Source organism: Phacochoerus africanus, chromosome 11, assembly GCF_016906955.1.
Source record: "Phacochoerus africanus isolate WHEZ1 chromosome 11, ROS_Pafr_v1, whole genome shotgun sequence".
Lineage (NCBI taxonomy): Eukaryota > Metazoa > Chordata > Mammalia > Artiodactyla > Suidae > Phacochoerus > Phacochoerus africanus.
This window is the reverse complement of record NC_062554.1, coordinates 44,452,235-44,473,246: the sequence shown is the minus strand read 5'-3', so window position 1 is coordinate 44,473,246 and position 21,012 is coordinate 44,452,235. Positions and strand designations below refer to the sequence as shown.

The 21,012-nt window shown below is 49.9% G+C and overlaps 1 protein-coding gene across 1 annotated transcript in view; it reads left to right on the top strand.

Moving 5' to 3' along the window:
- DSCAML1 (DS cell adhesion molecule like 1) overlaps nt 1-21,012 on the top strand; it is a 133,213-nt gene that overhangs the window by 96,518 nt on the left and 15,683 nt on the right. Inside the window, exons 16-19 of the mRNA XM_047754357.1 lie at nt 1,628-1,774; nt 4,025-4,180; nt 11,596-11,735; nt 19,376-19,529. Of these exons, the coding sequence (XP_047610313.1) occupies nt 1,628-1,774; nt 4,025-4,180; nt 11,596-11,735; nt 19,376-19,529 (597 nt within the window). The remainder of the gene's footprint in view (nt 1-1,627; nt 1,775-4,024; nt 4,181-11,595; nt 11,736-19,375; nt 19,530-21,012) is intronic.

Genomic DNA, 21,012 nt, shown 5'->3' with positions numbered 1-21,012 from the left:
AAAAGGTGCCAAGGCTCACGGAGGCTAAGAACCTGGCCAGAACTGCCCATCTAATGAAGAAGCGTCCAGGTCAAAATCGCAGCCTGACCCTGAATCCTATAGTCTTTCTACTTCACGCTGTTGTTATCCTCTTGGTTGGGAGCAAGGCTGGAGGCAGGGACAAGTGACGTGGACACAGGATGCTGGGGAAGGCGTGCCCGAGGAACGGCTGCCCAAGCCCACACCAAACACTAAACTCCATCCACCAGGGCCATCCCAGGAAACAGCCAGGCCAGGCCTGCCTTGCTTTGGGGGCCACGGGGTGGGGAGGGGGCTGGAATTACCAAGAGGGAGAGATCAGCATGGGCTGTGGAGTCATTTTCCAAACAAAGGAGGGGGATGGGGGGAGAAAGTTTCCAGCAGCATTTGCTCAGCAGTTTTTCATACTTAATTAAGGCCCTCGTTAGCCTGTCAGCTCCTGATCGTTTCCTGGCAATATTAGCACTCCTCCTGGGGTATTCAAGGGCCCCTGCTTTAGCAATAGTGTCTTTTCCATAATTATATTACCTTCATTTTATTCGAACGGGCGATCTGTATTAGTTTATTACACTGGGTCCCTAATTACATGGTGCTTATATTTTTACACCTAAGTAATATGAAACAATAATCATTCTCAAAGAGGATCGTTAGGATGATGTATTATCATTTAAATGCTCATAAAAATTAGAGTTGCCTCTTGTGGGGCAACGGGATCTAATTGCCTTCCATCCAGCCTACACCTCCTTCCTCCCACCCAGAGCAGAGCGGACATGGCCCTTCCCTTTGCCCCTGGCTCTTTGGAAGCCAGTGCAAGTGCCACCAAAGTTGTCCCTAGCCAAGGTGGCTCCTTGGGGCCTGGTGTCGCTACGGTCTCAACTCAGAAAGGATGAGCTGCAGCAAAGCCACCCCCAGGGGGTGGGACTTAGGTTAGGCTCAAAGGTAGCTCTCAGATGGAGAGGGTTAAAGGCAGGGCAGACCACCCAAGTTGGTCTCAGAGAGTGTTTTCCCATCACCTGCGCCTGTTAGTGTGTTTGGGAACAGGGACAAGGGATAAAGATGTAATGACCCTAGAGGTCCTGAAGATGTCTGCGGAACCTTATCCCCTGCCCCAGGGTGGTTTGACATCCTTCATTTCCTTCCCTTCAGCTTGGCATAAGGATACAAGGGTCTCTAGAGCCAGGCCAGGGTGCAGATCCACTGCTCAGGTGACACAGAGCATCAGATAAGAGCATTAATGACAGATGCCTCAGGGCTGGCTTGGTCTTCCAGGTTCTGAATGTACAGCCAAGGTGGACTCCCTGGGCTGTGCCTGCTGGTAAATCCCAGCTCATGCCCAGAGTTCCCCAGCATTTACCCAGATCCAGAAATGTGCCACCCGGAGCCCTGGAACCAAGTTGGAAAGATCTCTATTCACCCAAATCTCCAGGGAAGGAGACTTGGTTCCCTTCCCAGCCACCAGCCCAGACTCTCAAGACGCTTTGGGTCAGGAGGGCCTCCCGCTTGTCTAACCTGAAGTTCCCCGAGCTGGGCAGCAAAGCCTCATCTGGATGTGAATGTTGTCCTGTCCCCCCTGACCGGGCCCTTCTGCTCCCCCCCCCGCCCCCTGCAGTGCCCAGCCAGCCCCCCGAGAATGTCCGGGCCCTGTCCATCACTTCCGACGTGGCTGTCATCTCCTGGTCGGAGCCCCCACGCAGCACCCTCAATGGCGTCCTCAAAGGCTATCGCGTCATCTTCTGGTCGCTCTACGTTGATGGCGGTGAGTCTGCTGGGAATGTAATTGGCTCGCAGGGTGAGAGATGCGGGGTCGGTGCAGGTGCAGGTCCACACTCTGTGGGGGCTCAGCATCTTCCTATGGGATGTCAAGTGGAAGTCCAGCCCCTCCTCCGTCCTTGTCATTCTGGGCCAGAGCCAGGGTCCTGGGGGGGCGGGGGTGGAGAAGAACCCAGCTGCTCCTGAACAGTAGCATGTTGGGCAATGACTTGAGGGGTGACAGGCACATTTGCTCTTCCGATGGAATGTGTCGATATTAGCACTTCGTGGCCATGTCGGTCAGGGTCCCAAACTCGAGTGGGGCAGTGGAGGAGACTCGAATGAAGGTGCTGCCCTCCAGGGGGTGTGAGGGAGAACAGGGCACCTGGGCCTAGTGCCAGCAGGAAGCCATCCCTGCCTAGACCTGAAAGGGCAAGAGGAAGAAGCAGGGCCACCAGAACCTCGGGAGGGTGGCTCCTCTGCCAGACAGTGAGGTGTGTGGTCTGTGCAGAGAGCCACCCGGACCTGGAGAAGGGCAGAGAAGAGCGTGCAGTGGCAGGGGTAGGAATGGCAGGAGGAGAAAAACCAAAACAATGGCCCAAACTTTTGGGTGCCTTCCTTCCCCTGGGCTGTGCCAGTCCACACTGGCTGTGCAGCCCCTCAAACACACCAAGCCCCTGCCCACTGAGTGACAGAGACTTTGCAGTGACCGGGAGGCCTGCAGTCACGCCAACTAGAGGCGCAGCATCCCAGACCATGGCAGTGACATAGCCTTCCTGACCTGAGCCTTCTGCCACTGGCCCCCTGCCCGCCCCCAGGACCGGGGACTCAGCTCAGAGTCATCCCCCCAGCACAGCTGCCCTCCCCTCCCCCACCTGGATTCTCCTCTGCTCAGAAGCACTGCCGACAGGAGTTGTCTCTTCCTGCCTGGCCTCCACCATCTCCACCAAAAGCACGGAGGCCTGAAGGTCTCCCGCAGCCTTAGTGAGGTGGCCGCACACATCTATACTGAGCCACGAACAGGGTGGGCCCTCTTTCCAGAACTTGCCTCCTTTTTTCTAAAGCCTGTGGGTCTAGCTCAGCCCCTGCAGGAGGAAGGCATCAGTCTCTCTGGTCCCCAGTGGCCCCTAGATTGTTGGCCACATGGTCCTCTTCCTGGGTCTTTCTCTGGCTCTGGTCCTGGACAGGTCCACCCTGGATTCTGACCTCCTGGAAAAGGAAGGTCTCGCTGCTCAGGCCTCTGACATTCCTGCTTGCTGACTTGTCCCCTCAGGCTGCGCCTGGCATCCTCACCCTCTGGATCCTGGTAGACTGCAGCCTGCCCCTGGCCAGGCCCTCTGCCCAACTTTCACCTGCGCAGGGTCCCTGGCAAGGTGCCGGGGCGGGTTTGCAGGCACTGTCTTCTACAAGGCCTGTCCTTGGCCAGTGTTCCGGGCTCTTTCTGAAAATGCGGTAGCCCCAGGGGGAGGGCTGTCGGCCCAGGAGCCTGTCTCTTTCCTCCTTCTAGGACCCCAGCCATCCCATGGGACCGTCCCCCTGAGCTCTCCTTCAGAGTCTAGAGCCAGGAAGACAGGTTCTCACTGAGCCTGAGGAAGGCCTGGCCCTTCCTGGCTGCAGCTCCACCAGCCTCGCCCACGTTCTCTGTGCAGGGCGGGCATCCTCGAGAGGTGGGGGGAAGGTCACGGTGACTTAGCGCCTTATCGTCTCGAGAGTTTAAGGCGCTGGCTCAGGAGGAGTCAGGTGCAGGGAGGCAGCCTCAGCCTGTCATCCCCCCAAGGAGCCACCGCCGACAGAGAGCCCAGAGCCCAAGAAGGCTCCGGGCAGCCCATAGGAACGGCTGTCGGCCAGCTGCCTGGCCCCGGGCTCCCCTCCAGGTTCAAGTCACTTTTGGGGTCCCTCACATGGAGAGAGGATCAAGGGGAGGAGAGGGAAGTGTTGCTTGGAGAGATGGAAGAGTTCTAACTGGAGAGTATTAAGTTGAATTCAGTGCAAGGTGGATGGAGGGGGGTTGCTGAGGCCAGGCTGGCATGCACTTGGGTGGGCCAACTGGGGAGAGATGTGGCCTGGGAGCAGTGCCCAAGATCTGCCCCCGTGTACCTCAAGGTAGAGGGCTCCCCTAGTCGCCACCACCACGGAGTCAAGGTCTGAGCCCAGTGGAGCAGGCCTGTCCGGAGCCCAGGCTGGCAGAGGGGCAGTGGCAAGGGGACCAAGGCGTGGCCAGCCTGGGCGGCACTCAGAGGCTGCTTTTGTCCGGCAGAGTGGGGCGAGATGCAGAATATCACCACCACGCGGGAGCGGGTGGAGCTGCGAGGCATGGAGAAGTTCACCAACTACAGCGTGCAGGTGCTGGCCTACACGCAGGCCGGGGACGGCGTGCGCAGCAGTGTGCTCTACATCCAGACCAAGGAGGATGGTGAGTGTGCTCCTCCAGCCCAGCCTGGCCTTGACCCACGGGGCAGGCTCCCAGGGCCTGCTGCAGAGCGCTGCCCTCGAGCCACCCCACTGCTCATCCCACCCGAGGAGAAGGGTGCAAGCAGGGCACCATCTTTCTCCCGTCCCTTTGATTTGCTGGAGGGTGACTTGGAGGGCGCTGGGGCCCTGCTGCGGGAGAAAGAGCTTCCCGTACTAGGTAGGGAGCCAGAGAGTCTCCTCCACCTCCACCCCACCCAGAGCATCTTTTCATGGCCTCTGCTCCCCTGCAGGTTTTGGCCTGATTTCCTCTGGATACAGCTGGTTGGGATGGGGGGAACAGGAGCATCACCCCACACATCCCAGGATAGGGACTGGGCAGTCACCTGGCAGAGACCCCAGAATGGGCCAGGCCCCTGGACTCTGGCATGTGTGCTGGGGGCTCTCAGGGAAGGAATGGGATGCACGTCCATTTGGAGCTATGATCTTAAAGCCCTTCCTCATGGGAGCAGACCCGGAAGAAAACAGGGATAAGGAGCCAGACCTCAGGGGTAGAGTGATGAAGTCAGGTGGGGAGACTGGGAGCTGTCAGCCCAGGAGGAAGCAGGTTAGGAAAAGAGCCAGACCTCCCACCCGGGCTCAGAGCTGCAACCTCTAGGGGCCTCACCGCACCCAGGAGGTGCCATGTGTGACCCTACTCAGCTCTGGGCTCCTCCTCCACTTCCTTCCTCACCCCCGTCAACCCCATCACTTAGTTGATTCTACCCCTTCTGAGCCAGGTGCTGTGTTAGAAGAGTTGGGTGACGTGAAGTGGCTGGCGCACAGTGGGCACTTAATTAAGGGTGGCCGTCGTTGGCATTATGGCTTCCTTCTTGCTGAGCTTCAGTGTTTTTCAGAGGATGCAGAGACCCCCAACCTAGGTTCTGCCCAGAAGTTGCTGGAGGGTTGAGAGGAGTTAAAAAGCGGTGACTCAGGCAGGGAATGATAGCGATGTTCCCAGTGCAGCCTAGGCTTGGTGGCGTGGGGACCAGACTAGCTCCCAGCTCAGATTAGTTCTCCCCACTCTCCCTAAGCCCTTCCCTTTCCATCAGATCAGCCCCCTCCCCCACCCCGTAAGCTCTGAGCAATTAAATATTTACCAACCTGCCTGCCCTACTTTTCCTGTCATTAATCCCCCCATCGAGGTTTCCTGGGACAGCTCCAGGCAGAGCCACCTGCTCTTATGTGGAGACCGAATGGGAATGGTGCTCAGAGCCTGGCCCCTTCCGGGGCTTCAGGGACACACGCAAACTGGCACCTTCCTGTGCTCTAGAAATTAACCACCCAGACCCCCAGAGTTCTTGTGTCCTATTCTGATGCAAAGCCTGAGCCACTGTAACTGACCCAGGTGAGGCCCCATGAGAGGATCCAGAGGTCTAGGAGCACCCTCCCTCCCTCCCTATGAGGAGCTGTCAGCCCCCCACCCTAGAGCTACCTACGGAGGAACACACACAGGCAGGGGCCAGGGTCCTGAGACAGTAGTTTCAGAGCGGAAGGGGCACTAATGAACACAGAAGTGCACACCCCAGCCCTGCCACCTATTGGCAAGTCACTTAACCTTTCTGAGCCTCAGTTTCCTCATGATAAAATCTAGATGTTGTAAACAACATAGCTGCAGAATCCTTTCTAAACTGTCAAGTGCTAGCAAATGGTAGCTGCTTTATACCTACCAGGAGCTGCCAATGAAATGACTGCTTCCGGTGGACTCAAGTGCCCTTGAGGGAAACCTAAGCCAGGAGGAAGCCACTGTCAGATGAAGTCTTGTCCAGAACAGTGGTCATAACTTGACATGTTTGTGATGCGCCATCATAAGCATGATTTAACCTTGCAATATCCCGGTGGGGCAGGTGTCGTTTCCATTTTAGAGATGAGGAAACTGAGACCTAAAGAGTTAAAGCAGCTTGCAGAGGATCAGAAAGCTTAATGGGTGGCAAACCCAGGCTTTCTTGCCTCCATAGCCTCTGTGCTTTCCATCATACCACTTGTATCAGGAAGCTTTTGGTGGTGAGTAATGCAACTAAAAAAAGATTTAAGCGATAAGCACAGTTGTTATCACCCATGAGAAGTAGTCTGGCGTAGGGCAGCTCCGGGGTTGGTTAATTCAGTGGTTCCCATCTTTCTGCTCTGCCATCTTCAGTCTGTCAGCTGTTCCTCCCAAGATTTCAAGATGTCTGCAGCTCCAGGCATCACGCCAGACAAGACAGAGTTCAGAGTGAGAGAAGCAGTCTCTCTTTACGGGCACGCCTCTCTTGGGAGTAAAGGAAACCTTTCCCAGAAACCCCCCTCAACAGATTTATCCTCACTGCTCATGGGCCACAGTGGGGCAATATGCCTCTTGCTAAGCCGGTCACTGCAAGGAGAATGGAATTGTCATGGCTGACTTACTCTAAGCATGATAAATCCTCTGGTGTAGGTGATGGAGGCAGCCTTCTCTAAAGGGTGGAGGAGCAGGGGTTACCCAAGCAAAAGTGAGACTCTGTTGGCAAGGAATAGGAAGGAATGATGGCAGATGGGTAGGCAGACAACCATGCCTGCTTCACCAGTGCTGCTCCAACTCCACCAGCTTCTCCCATTTGTAGGTGGCAGTCATTACAATGACTCCTCAGCTGACTTGAAAAGCAGGCAGCTTCCAACTCCAGCTTTGCTACGGGACCTTGGGCAGATACCCTCATGTGAAGACACTGTGACTCCCTACACTCTCTCACTCCCCCACAGGACTGGCATTTTGCCATAGGAAAAATCTTAGAGAAAAACAAGATAAATAAAAAGATAAAATGCAAACATCGATTCAAGCTCATTTCTTAAGTCCAGACCTCTCAATCTGAGCTTGGTTTCAGGCTGGCTTAGCTGCACTCATTTCATGAACTACAAAACCTTTTGCCTACTGGGCATCTCCCCTGTGAATACCAAACATAGCTCTATGGCCTCAGAGTGCAAAGTTGGGTTGGACTTTAGGTCACTGTAAAGGACTTAAACTGAGGAAGAGGCTTGAACTCAACCTGTGTTTTTGGAAGGTAACTCTTGTAGAAGTGTAGAGGATTAACCATGGGAAGGGGGTGGGGGACAAGGGCTAGTGTCAGAGAGGCCTCATAGAACCCGTGGGCATCAAGGCAGAGAAGAGGAATGTGTGTGCCAGGGAGGCACCAGTGAGGACAAGGGGAGAAGGAGGGACACATTTAGAGAAACGTATCAAAGGATTTCCACTTCCAGGAATTGTAGACAAAATGAAGCCACTGAGGATACTATGAAATCTGAATTTAAAAAGAAATTTTTTTTAACACCTGGTTTGAAAGCATCAGAGAGCTGGCAGGAAAGTGAAGAGTTACTAGGCCAGGATCCAAGAGAGAATGGAGGCCCAGGAGGTGAGCCTTGTATTTGGAACAGCTCTTCCCCTGGGGGACATTTGCTGAATATGGAGGCAGTGACTGAGAAAGTGAGAATTATTAGAAAGACATTAATTGGTGGTCAGGGCCTCTAACTAGGGTGTGCGGGTCTGTCTGGCAAACCCTGCCCCCACTTTGAATTGAGACCATGAAGGGCAGAACTCTAAGATTAAAAGGGGACCAAAAGTAGACAGCACAGCCTCGAATCATCTCAGTTCTAGAAATTAGATTGAGGTGACCTCAGGTCATTAGTGTCCCAGATTGCAAGTGCCTGTCAGAAGCAAACATAATTCTCTCTTTAGGAAGATTACATCATCTGAGACCTCAAATTATTTCCACAAACAATTTTGCAAATAATGTGCCTAGCATACAATAAAAAATAATGGGGACTATGTGAAGAAAAGCCAGCAGGAAAAAAAAAATGAAAAAAAAAAAACAGATCCACAAAAATTCTAAACATAGTTTTTATCAAATATGGATTTTAAAATAATTATTCTTAACAAGATTGAAATTTTAAGAGTATTGGAAACTATTAAATGGAAAATCTAGAAACAAAAACTACTAATATCTGAAATTAAGAACTCACTGGATGGGTTTAATAACAGGTTAGATACAGCTGAAGAGATGACTAGTGAACTGGAATATAGGTCAGAAGATAATATCAAAAAAAAAAAACAGAAAGACAAATGAATGGAAAACAAAAGAGCGAATAAGATATATAGAGCAGTGATTTTCAAACTTTACTGTGTGTACAAATCACTTGGGGATCCCTTAAAATTCAGATTCTGATTTAGTAGGTCTAGGGTGGAACCTGAGATTTTGCATTTCTAACATGCTCCCAGGTGATACTGTTGCTGATCCATGGACCACATTCTGAATATCAAGGACATAGAAGATACGAGAAGATACCCAAGAAGAGGAGAAAGAATGGAGCAGAAGTTAAAATGTCCGAAAACTTTGCAAAGCTGATGAAGACATCAAGCCCAAATACAAGAAGCTCTACAAACTTCACAGGCAGTAACTTGAAATCCACACCGAGACTTATCATAATGAGGCTGCTGAAAAACAAACACACAAAGAAAAATCTTAAAAGCAACCAGAAGGAAGAAAAGATCAACTACCTTCAAAGGAACAACAATTAGATTGTCAGCTAACTTATTAGAAAGAATGAAAGCCAGAAAACAATAGAGTGGTGTATTTAAAGTATGTATGAAAAAATAGTTATCAACATACGATTTTATAGGTAACAAAAATATTTTACAAGATTAAGATGAAATAAAGACATTTTCAAACAAACAAAAACTGAGAGAATTTACCACCAACATACCTGCCCTGAGGGAAATATTAAAGGACATTCTTTAGCTAGAATGAAAACAATCCCATGTGTAAACTCAGTCATGTAAGAAAGAAAGAAAAGCAATTAATGGTGACTATATGGGTAAATCAAAATCAGCATCGATTGCATAATGATGTGTTATCCAGAAAGGGGTTTAAAATATATGCAGAATTAAAATATATGCAGAATGAGAAGTCCCTGTTGTGGCACAGCGGAAACAAATCCGACTAGGAACCATGAGGTAGTGGGTTTGATCCCTGGCCTTGCTCAGTGGGTTAAGGATCCGGCATTGCTGTGAGCTGTGTTATAGGTCACAGACACAGCTCAGATCCCGCATTGCTGTGGCTGTGGCGTAAGCAGGCATCAACAGCTCCGATTAGACCCCTAGCCTGGGAACCTCCCTATGCAGCAGGTGCCCTGAAAAAGACAAAAGACAAAAAAATATATATGTGTGTGTGTGTGTGTGTGTGTATACACACACATATATATATATATATGCAGAATGAACAGATACTGCCTCACAGACTTTGAAAAACTTATGGTTTCCAAATGAGACAGGTTGGGGGGGGGGATGCACTGAGAGTTTGGGATGGAAATGCATAAAATTTGGTTGTGGTAATTGTTGTACAACTATAAATGTAATAAAATTCATTGAGTAATTTTTAAAAATAGCATTAAATTAATAAAATAAAATATATGCAGTATAATGGCATATAAATTGAGAGAGAGTAAATGGAAGTCCTGAGTCCTTACAGTGTCTGAGAAGAAAAGTGCCGATTAATGGTATTAGGCTTTGGTAAGTCAAAGATTCACATTGCAATCTAAAAGTAGTGAAAGACTGTAATAGCAAAACTAATAGAGAGGGAGAGAGAGAGAATTTTCAAAAGAAGGCACAAAAGAAAATACAAAGAAAAACAATAGATGGGACAAATAGAAAGTATCTAGCAGGAAATGATATTTAAACCCAAATATATCAGTAATTTCATTAAAGATAAACTGACTAAATTCTCCAATTAAAAGATAAAGACTGTCAGACTGACTAGCATGAAATAAAACCCAAATATGTGCTGTTTATAGGAGATATCTAAAAACATAAGCATGTAGAAAAGTTAAACATGAAAGGATGGAAAAAAGAAAAACCATAGAAAACTAAGAGAAAATTGAAATATTAATATCAGACATGTTTTAAGTCAAAAATCGTTCTTATAAGGACATTTTGCTATGGTAAAAGACTTAATTTACTAGGCAAATAAAACAGCCTTAAATTTTTATGAACCTAATAACATAACCTCAAAATACACAAAAGCAAAACCAACAGAATGATAAGGATAAATAGATAAATCTATAATCATAGTGAGAGATTTCAATATATTTCTCTCAATAACTGATAAGAAAAAGTATGCAAGGACAGAGAAGATTTGAACACTGCAGTTGCCCCAGCAGCCATCCATAGACACCACCCCCCAACCCCTGCACCCCAAAACCGCAGAGACCCCTAACAGAGGTAAATGGCAAGGCTGTAGCAGTGAAGAAGTGTGGGGTTGAGGACGATTGCCAGCTTCTGGGCTCAGGCCCCGGGATGGATAATAATGTTGTTTCTTATTATTTTACTTAACCTAGAATTGTTGACCACTTATTGGGTTTTAAAAAGTGAGGTAGGTGCTAAAAGCTGAGAGTCCTGGGAGAGAATGCAAAAATACTGGTTGTTACAATTTATTGAGTGTTTTCTACGTGTTAGGCCCCATGCCAGGTGCTTTATTTTAATTAGCATTAATTCTCACTATAAACTTTTAATGTGGTTGTTATGTCCCTATAGCTGGGGTAACTGAGGCTTGGAGAGGTAAAATAAGTTGAATAGGATACCATCACAGTCTTCAAAGGAGCATGAAAACTCCCATGAGGGAAGGCAAGTCATGATGACACAAAGGAAAGAGAAATGAGAGTGTGGGCTGAAAACAGAACACTTCTAGGCTCCAGACAGAGCCCGGGGAGCCCAGGCAGGCCCCAACATGGGGACAATGGGAGGTCAGAATCTGTATGGATTGGATCCACTTAGGATGGATTTCCCAGCCAATTCTAAAGTGGACTTTCCCTCCTAAAAAAGAAAGGGCTTAGCCAGCATCCCAAGGGCAGTGTCCTGAGCACATGGCAGGAAACACAGTCATTCGCTGACCACTGACTCTTGCCCCTCTGGAGGAGGTCTGTTCTATGAGTCTCTAGAGTCCCCAGCCTCAAGGAGCTCACAGGCCAAAACTTTGGAGAAAGTGACCAGTATATTTGTTTGGTCTAAATACAAATTAGCAGTTAGTATAGCATGGGAGCAGGGATGAGGTTAGGGGTCATAGGGACCAAGAAGGGTTCTTATGGGTTCTCTTTCTTTCTTATGTGTCCTAAGTCCTTGGTACTGGCCAAACAGTTCTGAAGATGGCCACTCCCAGTGCCTCCATCTCAGAGACTTGTTACAAGCCTAAAATGATCACCTTTGTCCTCCCACAGGTTTGCCTTGCTAGAACCTCCTCCTTTAAACTGTATGTAGCACCAGGATGCCTCCTTCAGGAAGCTCTCCCAGATTGGTCTGCCTCACTCTCCCCACCCTGCCATTCTTTCCCAAAGGCCAAGCTCCTCTTTTCTCTAAACTGACCTGGCCTTCCCCCTGCTCAGTTCCAGGTCCCCCTGCTGGCATCAAAGCTGTCCCTTCATCCGCCAGTAGCGTGGTCGTGTCCTGGCTGCCCCCAACCAAGCCCAACGGGGTGATCCGCAAGTACACCATCTTCTGCTCCAGCCCCGGGTCTGGCCAGCCGGTAAGTGGGCCCAGGGCCAGATGATGAGCAGGACAGGAGAAAGGGAGGGTATGCTATAGATCAACTGGCTTCTGAGCCAAACCCTGGAGCTGCTTATATCTCTGTTTCTACTTGGATTCATGGATAAGTATGGGCACCGGTCACCCAATAGTGGCTGAAGACTTACCCAAGTCCATCTTGGGTCAGTCCTCTGTTCCAACGGCTGCAAGATTGCCTCAAGCCCTGGAAACTCCTTTGCATCAGGGGGCGTTCATGCAGGTGGAAAAGCAAGAACAGGGCTTTGGCTTTTCTGGCCTTGGTTGACTGAGGAAGCTCCTAGCAAACCCCAGAGCTCTGGGCCAGGGACCAGCTGATCCATGGCCTCTGGAAAGGAACCACTTTTCAGCATGGGCAGTCTGAGCTTGGAGGGCTGGTAGACCTCTGCTCTGGGTGGCCCCCTCAGCATGGAGCCAGTTGAAGAGAGAGGCAAGATGATGGACAGCTAGGGGAAAGCTGACCCTCTCTGGGCCAGGGCCTGGGCCTCACTGCAGGGCAAGGACTGAGAGATGACACAATCTGCCCAAACCTGGCAGCAGAGTTGGAGGGGGCTCAGTGTGGGCTGAGGGCTGCTCAGAGGGAGGAGAGGATGAGCATGGGTGGGGTGGGATGCACATCCATATCACATAAAGGCATCTTTCCCTCTGCCTCTTTCTTTGCGTCCAGCCACCCAACCACAGAGTTCTGCTGGATCGCACCTATTCTAGTCCCGAGACCAGATGCGAGGACATCTGCCCTCAGGGCGCTTCCAGTCTGGCAGGGCAGGCAGAGGGATGCTCCCTGGAGGGCCGTGAATACTATTGAGAGCTGTGCCTGGCTGGGGGAGGGCAAGGAGCTGGTAGAGGTCAGCCCCTCCCTCCATCAGCAGCTCGGGCTGTGACAGCAGCCCCTGCACCTGCAGGTGAGCTGCTGGCAGCCCAGAAAGCTGCCCTGAAATTGCTCAGTAATTGTGTCATCATCTTGTCCTCTGCTCTCTGCTCTCCTGTGGTCTTTCTGAATTACCCTCTGAGCCATAGGAGGCCCAGCTCCTCGCCAGCGAGGCAGAGCACTCTTACCAGAGGGGAAGCCCAGAAATGTCTTTTCAGTGACTCGGTCCCCTCCTCTCCATCCTCGCGACCACCACCTCGCATGCATAAAAGTGTGTATATACTGACTCTACACTCCATGAACTTGCACGGCACATGCAGACAGGCAGCAGAGGGGTTCGCAGAGCAGGGGACAGGACATTACAGCACCCCAGAAGGCTTCCTGATGCCCTCTCCAGTCACCACCCACCCCCTGGCCGCGCAATCACCAGCTGACCTCAGATGAGCGTTGCCTCTTTGTACATCACTTAATATACATGTGTACATACTGTTTGTCTGGCTTCTTTACTCAACACTATTTTGAATTTGCTCATATTGTTGTGTGGTTGGAGACTTTTCACTCTAACTCCTGTTTAGTTTTCAGTTGTGTGTGTGTGTCACAGTTTATTCAGCCGTTGTGTTATCCGTTGATAGGCATTTGGGGCGTTTTCCATTTGGAGCTGTTACAGGTGGTGCTGCTTTCTCATGTCCATGTCTCCTGATGGTCTTGTGCATGTGCCCGTGCTAGGTGCACGCCTACCAGAGGAAGTGCCAGGTTCTGGGGGGCAGATGTTAGGTTGAGAACACCCTGCCATTGTGGGGGCGCTGTGCCAATCTTTCCATCGATATTTTCAGCCATGTCTTCTGCCCCTCTGTCCCCCCTCCTCCTGCCCCTCGTGCACATACATGTGCACATACACACACACATTCCAGGCTCTTGTTAAAGACTAGGCCAGTCACCATCTGGACACCCATGATGCCTTCCACATCCCTGCACCTCTGACCTGCTGATCCTACCCCTGCATGTGCTTCACCCTCTAGCACACACGGAATGCATCCCATGGCAGTTCACTGTTCACTCACCCATCTCCCACCCTGGTCTGTGGGGCCCTGTGAGGACAGGGGCAGCATCGTTTCATCTTTGGGTCCCCAGCTGCGGAGCAGTGTGCCTGGAACATCATTGTCACTGAACACATGTTTGATGAATGAATTACTTAGCAGCCTGGCAATTGTAAAGCCTCAGACGTCGAGCACGTTCCCCTCCAGAAACTGATGAGAGGGTGGGAACTCATTCTCCAGCTTGGGTTTGTACGGTCATTACCTCCTCTGATAATGAAGTCTTTAAAGGGATTGGTATCTGAGAACACAGCCTCCTCATTAACTCAGGCTCCAGGAGCCCCGGTCAGCTGGCTCCTAGAGCAGAGCTCCTGGTCTCCATCCCCTCCTGCTCCTGGAGACCCTGGGACGCTCCCTCCTTCCCCTTTACATCCTGAGCATGGAGGAACCTCCTCTCTTCTCGGGAGATTTCCCATAAGACAATGTCATACGAGGGGCCAGGTGTACTAGTGTGATGAAAGCTTCAGTTCAGCCACGTTGCACAGTAGGGACTGGGCTTAGCCTGGGACAAGGGGACCTAAACCACCACCTGTGAGTGTGTGGTGTGAGCACGTGATCACATTGCACAGATGGATTCCAGATTCCAAAAAATTTGGAATTTTGCTTTGCAAATTCATTTATGAAAGAACTCCAGGAGTGAAGGCACACTTGAGTATATGCGACAACGCAAGACGTGGGTATGAGTGTGGGGTGAGGGGCAAATACGTGTGAGTCCGAGTGTATGCATACACACTGGAGTGTACAAACTTGTGTGTATGGAATCATCAGGATAGATGTGGGAAATGGCATAGGATGCAAGCTCCCAGAAAGTTCTACCCGGGTCAGCCAGAGCTGCAGTGAGTCCTGTTATAAATTTTACCAAACATGTTAATAAGTTTGTTGTTTTTCTCTGATTATCCAAATAACAAAATTTTACTATAGAAAATTCTATAAATATATAAAAGAAGGCGTTCCCGTCGTGGCGCAGTGGTTAACAAATCCGACTAGGAACCATGAGGTTGCAGGTTCGGTCCCTGCCTTTGCTCAGTGGGTTAAGGATCTGGCGTTGCCGTGAGCTGTGGTGTAGGTTGCAGACGCAGCTCGGATCCCGCGTTGCTGTGGCTCTGGCATAGGCCGGTGGCTGCAGCTCCGATTCGACCCCTAGCCTGGGAACCTCCATATGCTGCAGGAGCGGCCCAAAAAATAGCAAAAAGACAAAAAAAAAAAATATATATATATATATATAAAAGAAGAGAAAGGGAAGTAAAAATTACTTGTACTGCCACTCCCTAATGATAAACATCGGCAATGTTTTGGTGTGTAATCATCCAGTCTTTTTAAATTGAAGTGTAGTTAATTTACAATGTTAGGTTAATTTATGCAAGGTGATTCGGTTACACACATATGTATATTCTTTTTCAGATTCTTTCCATTATGGTTTATCATAGGATATCTAATGTAGTTCCCCGTGCTATACAGTAGGACCTTGTTGTTTATCCATTCTACATATAATAGTTCACATGCATCGACCCCAAACTCCCAATCCATCCTTCCCCCTTGGCAACCACAAGTCTGTTCTCCATGTCAGTGAGTCTGTTTCTGTTCTATAGGTAAGTTCATTTGTGTCATATTTTAGATTCTACATGTAAGTGATATCATATGGCATTTGTCTCGCTTCTATGACTTACTTGACCTAGTATGAGAATCTCTAGTTGCATCCATGTTGCTGCAAATGGCATTATTTCATTCTTTTTTATGGCTGAGTAGTATTTCAGTGTGTGTGTGCATGTATGTGTGTGCGCATGTGTGCACATCTTCTTTTTCCATTTATCTGCCGATGGACATTTAGGCTGTTTCCATGTCTTAGCTATTGTAAATAGTGCTGCTATGAACATTAGGGTGCATGTATTTTTTCAAATTATAGTTTTGTCCAGATATATGCCCATGAGTGGATTTGCTGGTTCATATGGCGACTCTATTTTTAGTTTTTTGAGGAACTTCCTTACCGTTTTCCATAATGCCTGTACCAACTTACATTCCCACCAACAGTGTAGGAAGGTTCCCTTTTCTCCACACTCTCTCCGGCATTCGTATAACCTTCCAGTCTTTGATCTGTATATATTTTATGGTTTGGTTTGGTTTGGTTTTACAAAATTAAAATAAAATTTTACATAATGTTATATTATCTGTATTTTTCAAGAAATATACCTAGGCACTTTCCCACAACATCAAATATCCTTTTTTATTGAAATATAGTTGACATCAAATATTCTTTTAAAACATTGTCTTGAATGCCTATATCGTCACAATCTATCTAACCAGTCCCCCAGCTATTCTATATTTAATCTATTTTCAGTGTTTCACTATCATGTGTAATGTTTCATTGGGAATTCTTCATGAATTTTTTATGGACATATTTTATTTTCTTAAGATAAATTTCTATAGGAATTCATAGGTCACAAAGAGTATGAATATTCTTAAGGTTTGCATAGACGTTTGCACAATTTATACTTCTACCAGCATTGTAAATAGTAAATACCTTTTTTTTTTTTGTCTTTTTAGCTATTTCTTGGGCCGCTCCCACAGCATATGGAGGTTCCCAGGCTAGGGGTCAAATCGGAGCTGTAGCCACCGGCCTACGCCAGAGCCACAGCAACGCGGGATCTGAGCCGCGTCTGCAACCTACACCACAGCTCACGGCAACGCTGGATTGTTAACCCACTGAGCAAGGGCAGGGACCGAACCCGCAACCTCATGGTTCCTAGTCGGATTCATTAACCACTGCGCCACGACGGGAACTCCTAAATACTTTTTCCTTGTGTCCATGCTAATCCAAAGTATTACATATTTTTCATTTTTTGCCAGTTGGATTTTTTTTTTATGTCTTGTTTTAAGTTATGTTTCTTTATTGTAGTTAGGTTGATTACTGTCATGAGTTTTTTGGCTGTTTTTTCATCTTTGGGTAATTGTCAATTCATGTCGTTCATCCATTTTTTATTTGGATGGATTACATTTTTCTTATTGATTTAAAAGTCCTCTTTACATATTAAGGATAATAACCACTTCTGATCACGTAGGATGCAAATATTTTGTCTTTTTAGGGACACCCACCAAGGCATATGGAGGTTCCCAGGCTAGGGCTTGAATGAGAGCTATAGCTGCCAGCCTATACCACAGCCACAGCAATTCAGGATCCAAGCTATATCTGCGATCTACAACACATCTCACAGCAATGCCAGATCCTTAACCCACTGAGCGAGGCCAAGGATTGAACCTGCGTCCTCATGGATACTAGTCAGATTCTTTTCTGCTGAGCCATCATGAGAACTCCAACTTTCCTTTCAATTCTAGTTTTTATTTTACCATAGATTTTCTTTCCATATAATTCAAATTTATAAATCATTTCCATTTATGATTTTGCCTTTATTTTTGTGATTAGAAAGACAGATAAATATTTACCTAGAGATTCTTCTTTCATAGTTTTACCTTCAACCTTTGATTCACTAGGACTTCATTTGGGTGTATAGTTGTGTGTTTTTGAAAGTGATTTCAGGAGATTCTTGGGGAGTCCAAGTTAAAGAAACCCACCCAGTATCTGGGTAAGATGCTAATACCTTCAAGGGGAAACCAAATCTTTCCTGCTCTGTGTAGACACAAATGTACATCCAGGTACACACTGACACATACAAGCAAATACACTCAGCTTTTCTCTACACGTGCACACACCTCTACCCTCATAGAAAAATGCCCCAGAGAGTTCCCGTTGTGGCTCAGCAGGTTAAGAACCCAACCAGTATCCATGAGGATACAGGTCCAATCCCTGGCCTCACTCAATGGGTTAAGGATCCAGTGTTGCCATGAGCTGTGGTATAAGTTGCAGATGTGGCTTGGATCTGGTGTTGCTGTGGCTGTGGTGTAGGCTGGCAGCTGCTGCTCTGATTCAACCCCTAGCCTAGGAACTTCCATATGCCATGGGGGCGGCCCTAAAAAGGAAAAGAAAAAAGAGAGAAAAAGAAAAGAAAAATGTGCCAGAAGAAGAACATGGTCCCTTTTACAAAGGACGTGCACACCCCTTGTCTCATGTGTGCTTCACTCTAACCACACAGGCTAGGCAGAACCGTGTTGCTTTCTTTGTTTGCAGGAGATAAAACTGAGGCCCCAAGAACCATGAGAGGCACTATGGGTTGTATAGTAAGAAGGGCAGACTGGTGTCAAAGCCACTGCCCTGCCCTTCCTCATGCTCAGATATGACCTACAGATACCCACATGGTCCCCACACAATGCAGCCTGAAAGGACTTCCCAGCTATCCAAGGCTCAGAGTGGCTTTCAGGAGCCTCCTGGGTTCAAGGCCAGATCACCATGAGGGAGGCAGGACGGGAGTTTGCCAGGGGCCTCTGTGTTGCAGGGGTGCCCGTACCTTCTCCAGGCATCCCCCTGCAGGCAGACAGCCTGGGGCCAGAAAGGATATTTTCTCCTTCGATAAGTCCCTGGACCCCTCTGCCCTCCCATGGGGCTCAGAGAATGTTCTTCTGTGACCCCATATCCGTCTGGAGGTCTGTCCCTCAGCACGTGCATGAACACGTCTATATGTCCGTGTGCATATGAGCGTGTGCATGTGAGCATGTGTGTGCAGGATCCCGTGACTGCAGAGATAACTAATTATTAGCTCCCTCTGGCCTCAGGGGCCCCCCATCTGTTCCGGGGGCCGCTCCCCCCTCCCTAGACTTCCGCCCTGATTTCAAAGAGGCCCTGGTGCTGTCCTGCTTTCCCTTCCCTGCGGCTGACCAAAAAATAAAATAAAATGAAAGTCGGCCCCATCCCGCCTGCACCAGGGAAGGGGCTGACAGGAGGTCTGTAAACTAGCGCTTATCAAAAGCTCTTTCTCAAATTCATTTCAATATCTGAGCCTCTGGTTTCCAAGGCAACATAATCTTTTCATCAAAGCAACTGGTAAAACCACTGGGATCCGATATTGTTTTGTTGGCAACTTGTCAAAACTGTCATTTGGTTAAAAAAAAAATTTATAAATTTATATAACCTACGAATATATACAGTGATCTTTACTGCTAATAATCATTAATAAAGTGCTGCCCCAGGAAGCTTTCCTAGTTCCCTCTCCCACCCCTTCCTCCCCCAGAGAGAGGAATGAAGAAGCAATTAGATGGCAGGGCTGGGAGGTGACTCTGAATGGGGACAGGCTGGGAGAGCCTGTCTACCATCCTAATAAGGCAAACACAGTAATTTAGCTTCTTCCCAGAGACCACCCCCCCCTTTCTCAGGGTTTTCTGAGGACCCTCCCTCCTCCATTCTCCCCTTTCCTGACTCCCTCCATCTTTCACTGAAAACACTACATGTCCCAGCCTGGAGCCACAGTGGCCAATGCCTGGATCGGTCCAAGAGGTAAACCAAGGCTGAGCCAGCAACACCCCAGAGCAGACCCATCAGTCCCCAGGGCCGTGCCCAGTGCCAGGCCCAGTGCAAACTCTGTTCAGTGTTACTGCAAAACCAGAAAGGGCAAACAAGGCAGGATCCTGCCTAGCCTGCCCCGACCTCATTGCCTGGGCTGAGCCCAGGCCCCTGCCCAGGGTCTCCAGGAAGGGTGGAGGCCGAGGCCGGGGCTGGGGGGCCTTGGGCCTTAGCGAGCATCTTCCTCTGCCCCGCAGGCTCCCAGCGAGTATGAGACGAGTCCAGAGCAGCTCTTCTACCGCATCGCCCACCTAAACCGAGGGCAGCAGTACCTGCTATGGGTGGCCGCCGTCACCTCCGCTGGCCGAGGCAACAGCAGCGAGAAGGTGACCATCGAGCCTGCTGGCAAGGGTGAGCAGCCTGGGGCTGGCAGAGGACAGAAGCTGCCAGAAGCCCTTTTCCTTGCCTAGAATTCTGGTTGTCCCCAAGTAGGGGCTGTCTCCCTTCCACCCTGCCTGTGACCTGGCTGTAAGGAGCTGGCTGGCCACCTGCCTCACTCCTGCATCCACCAAGACTGAGCCTCTGCTGCCCCCTGACTCCCGGAAAGCCTCACAACAGGCTCGAGGCAGCACCACTACCCAGGGCCATGACGGACCCTGGCCGCCCACACCACACGCCCGCACTACTCAGGGTTGATGGAGGGGGGAGTTAGCCCCACCCCAGCCCAGCGCTCAGCCCTTCCAGAGGGGCCAGGGTGGGGTATGCTGCTTCCACCAGGCAGGGGGCCACAAAGACACCTGCCTCATTCCACAGCCGAGACAGCTCAGACCGAGGTGATCCTGCTCATGGGTGACCCATTCAATCAGCAGACATTTACAGAGGGCAAACTGGGAGGGAGGCCGTGGGCCGGATGGGCTCCCAGGGGGAAGAAGGCCCTGTCTGTTCTTAGGGGTGCCCCACCGACTCCCTGACCTGGGCTTAAGTGTGACATGGGGGCACGTGCACCCCTACTTTTCCCCGAATGATAGTTCCAAGGCTTCATCCCAAGGTTAAGACAGAGGCCACCACGCAGAGCTGCTAGGCTGCCCCCGCCCTGCCCCGTGGGGTTTCGCCACACAGGTCCAAGACTTCCAGCCTTTTCTTGACTTTGGACCTCCCTGGGCCCTTCCTCTTGGCCCTGCCTCCTCCCATAGCCACCTGTCCCTGTCACCCTGGAGCCCAGGACCAGGACCCGGATGGGGTAGTACCAGCCTCAGCCCAGCCACCCTCCTGGGGTGAGGAGCCTCCTCTGGCTGGGAGAGAAGAGGTGTCAGCCCTCCCGTCAGACCGAGTCAGTCAGCCCTGGACCGAGGGCCTGTGGGGAGGGGGCCAGGGGCCTCCAGCTGCCCTGCCAGTGGGCGTTGTTTCCCCTTCTCAGCGGGCTCTCTGAGGCAAGGGTGGCACAGCCTCTACAGAGAGTGGTGGGCCAGCTCTTCTGGCTCCACGTTGAGGCTCTTTCCACACAGCCGCAAGTTTCTAACCTCTCCTGACCCTCCGTCCAGAGGCGCTGCCAACCCCTTCTCCTGAGCGCGTCTCCCTCATGAGGGAAGGTTTCCAGGGCCTCTGAACCTCCCAGGACAGCTGGGCTGAGGGCCTGGGTGTCTTGGTTAAAGGCTGACGCCTTCTCCTGTGGTCATCAAATATGAGAGAGTTCCCACTGTGGCTCAGCAGAAACCATCCCCACTAGTATCCGTGAGGATGAGGGTCTGATCCCCGGCCTCGCTCAGTGGGTTGAGGATCTGGTGTTGCCATGAGCTGTGGTGTAGGTCGCAGACACAGCTGGGATCCCACATTGCTGTGGCTGTGGTGTAGGCTGGCAGCTGTAGCTCCATTTGGACCCTTAGCCTGGGAACTT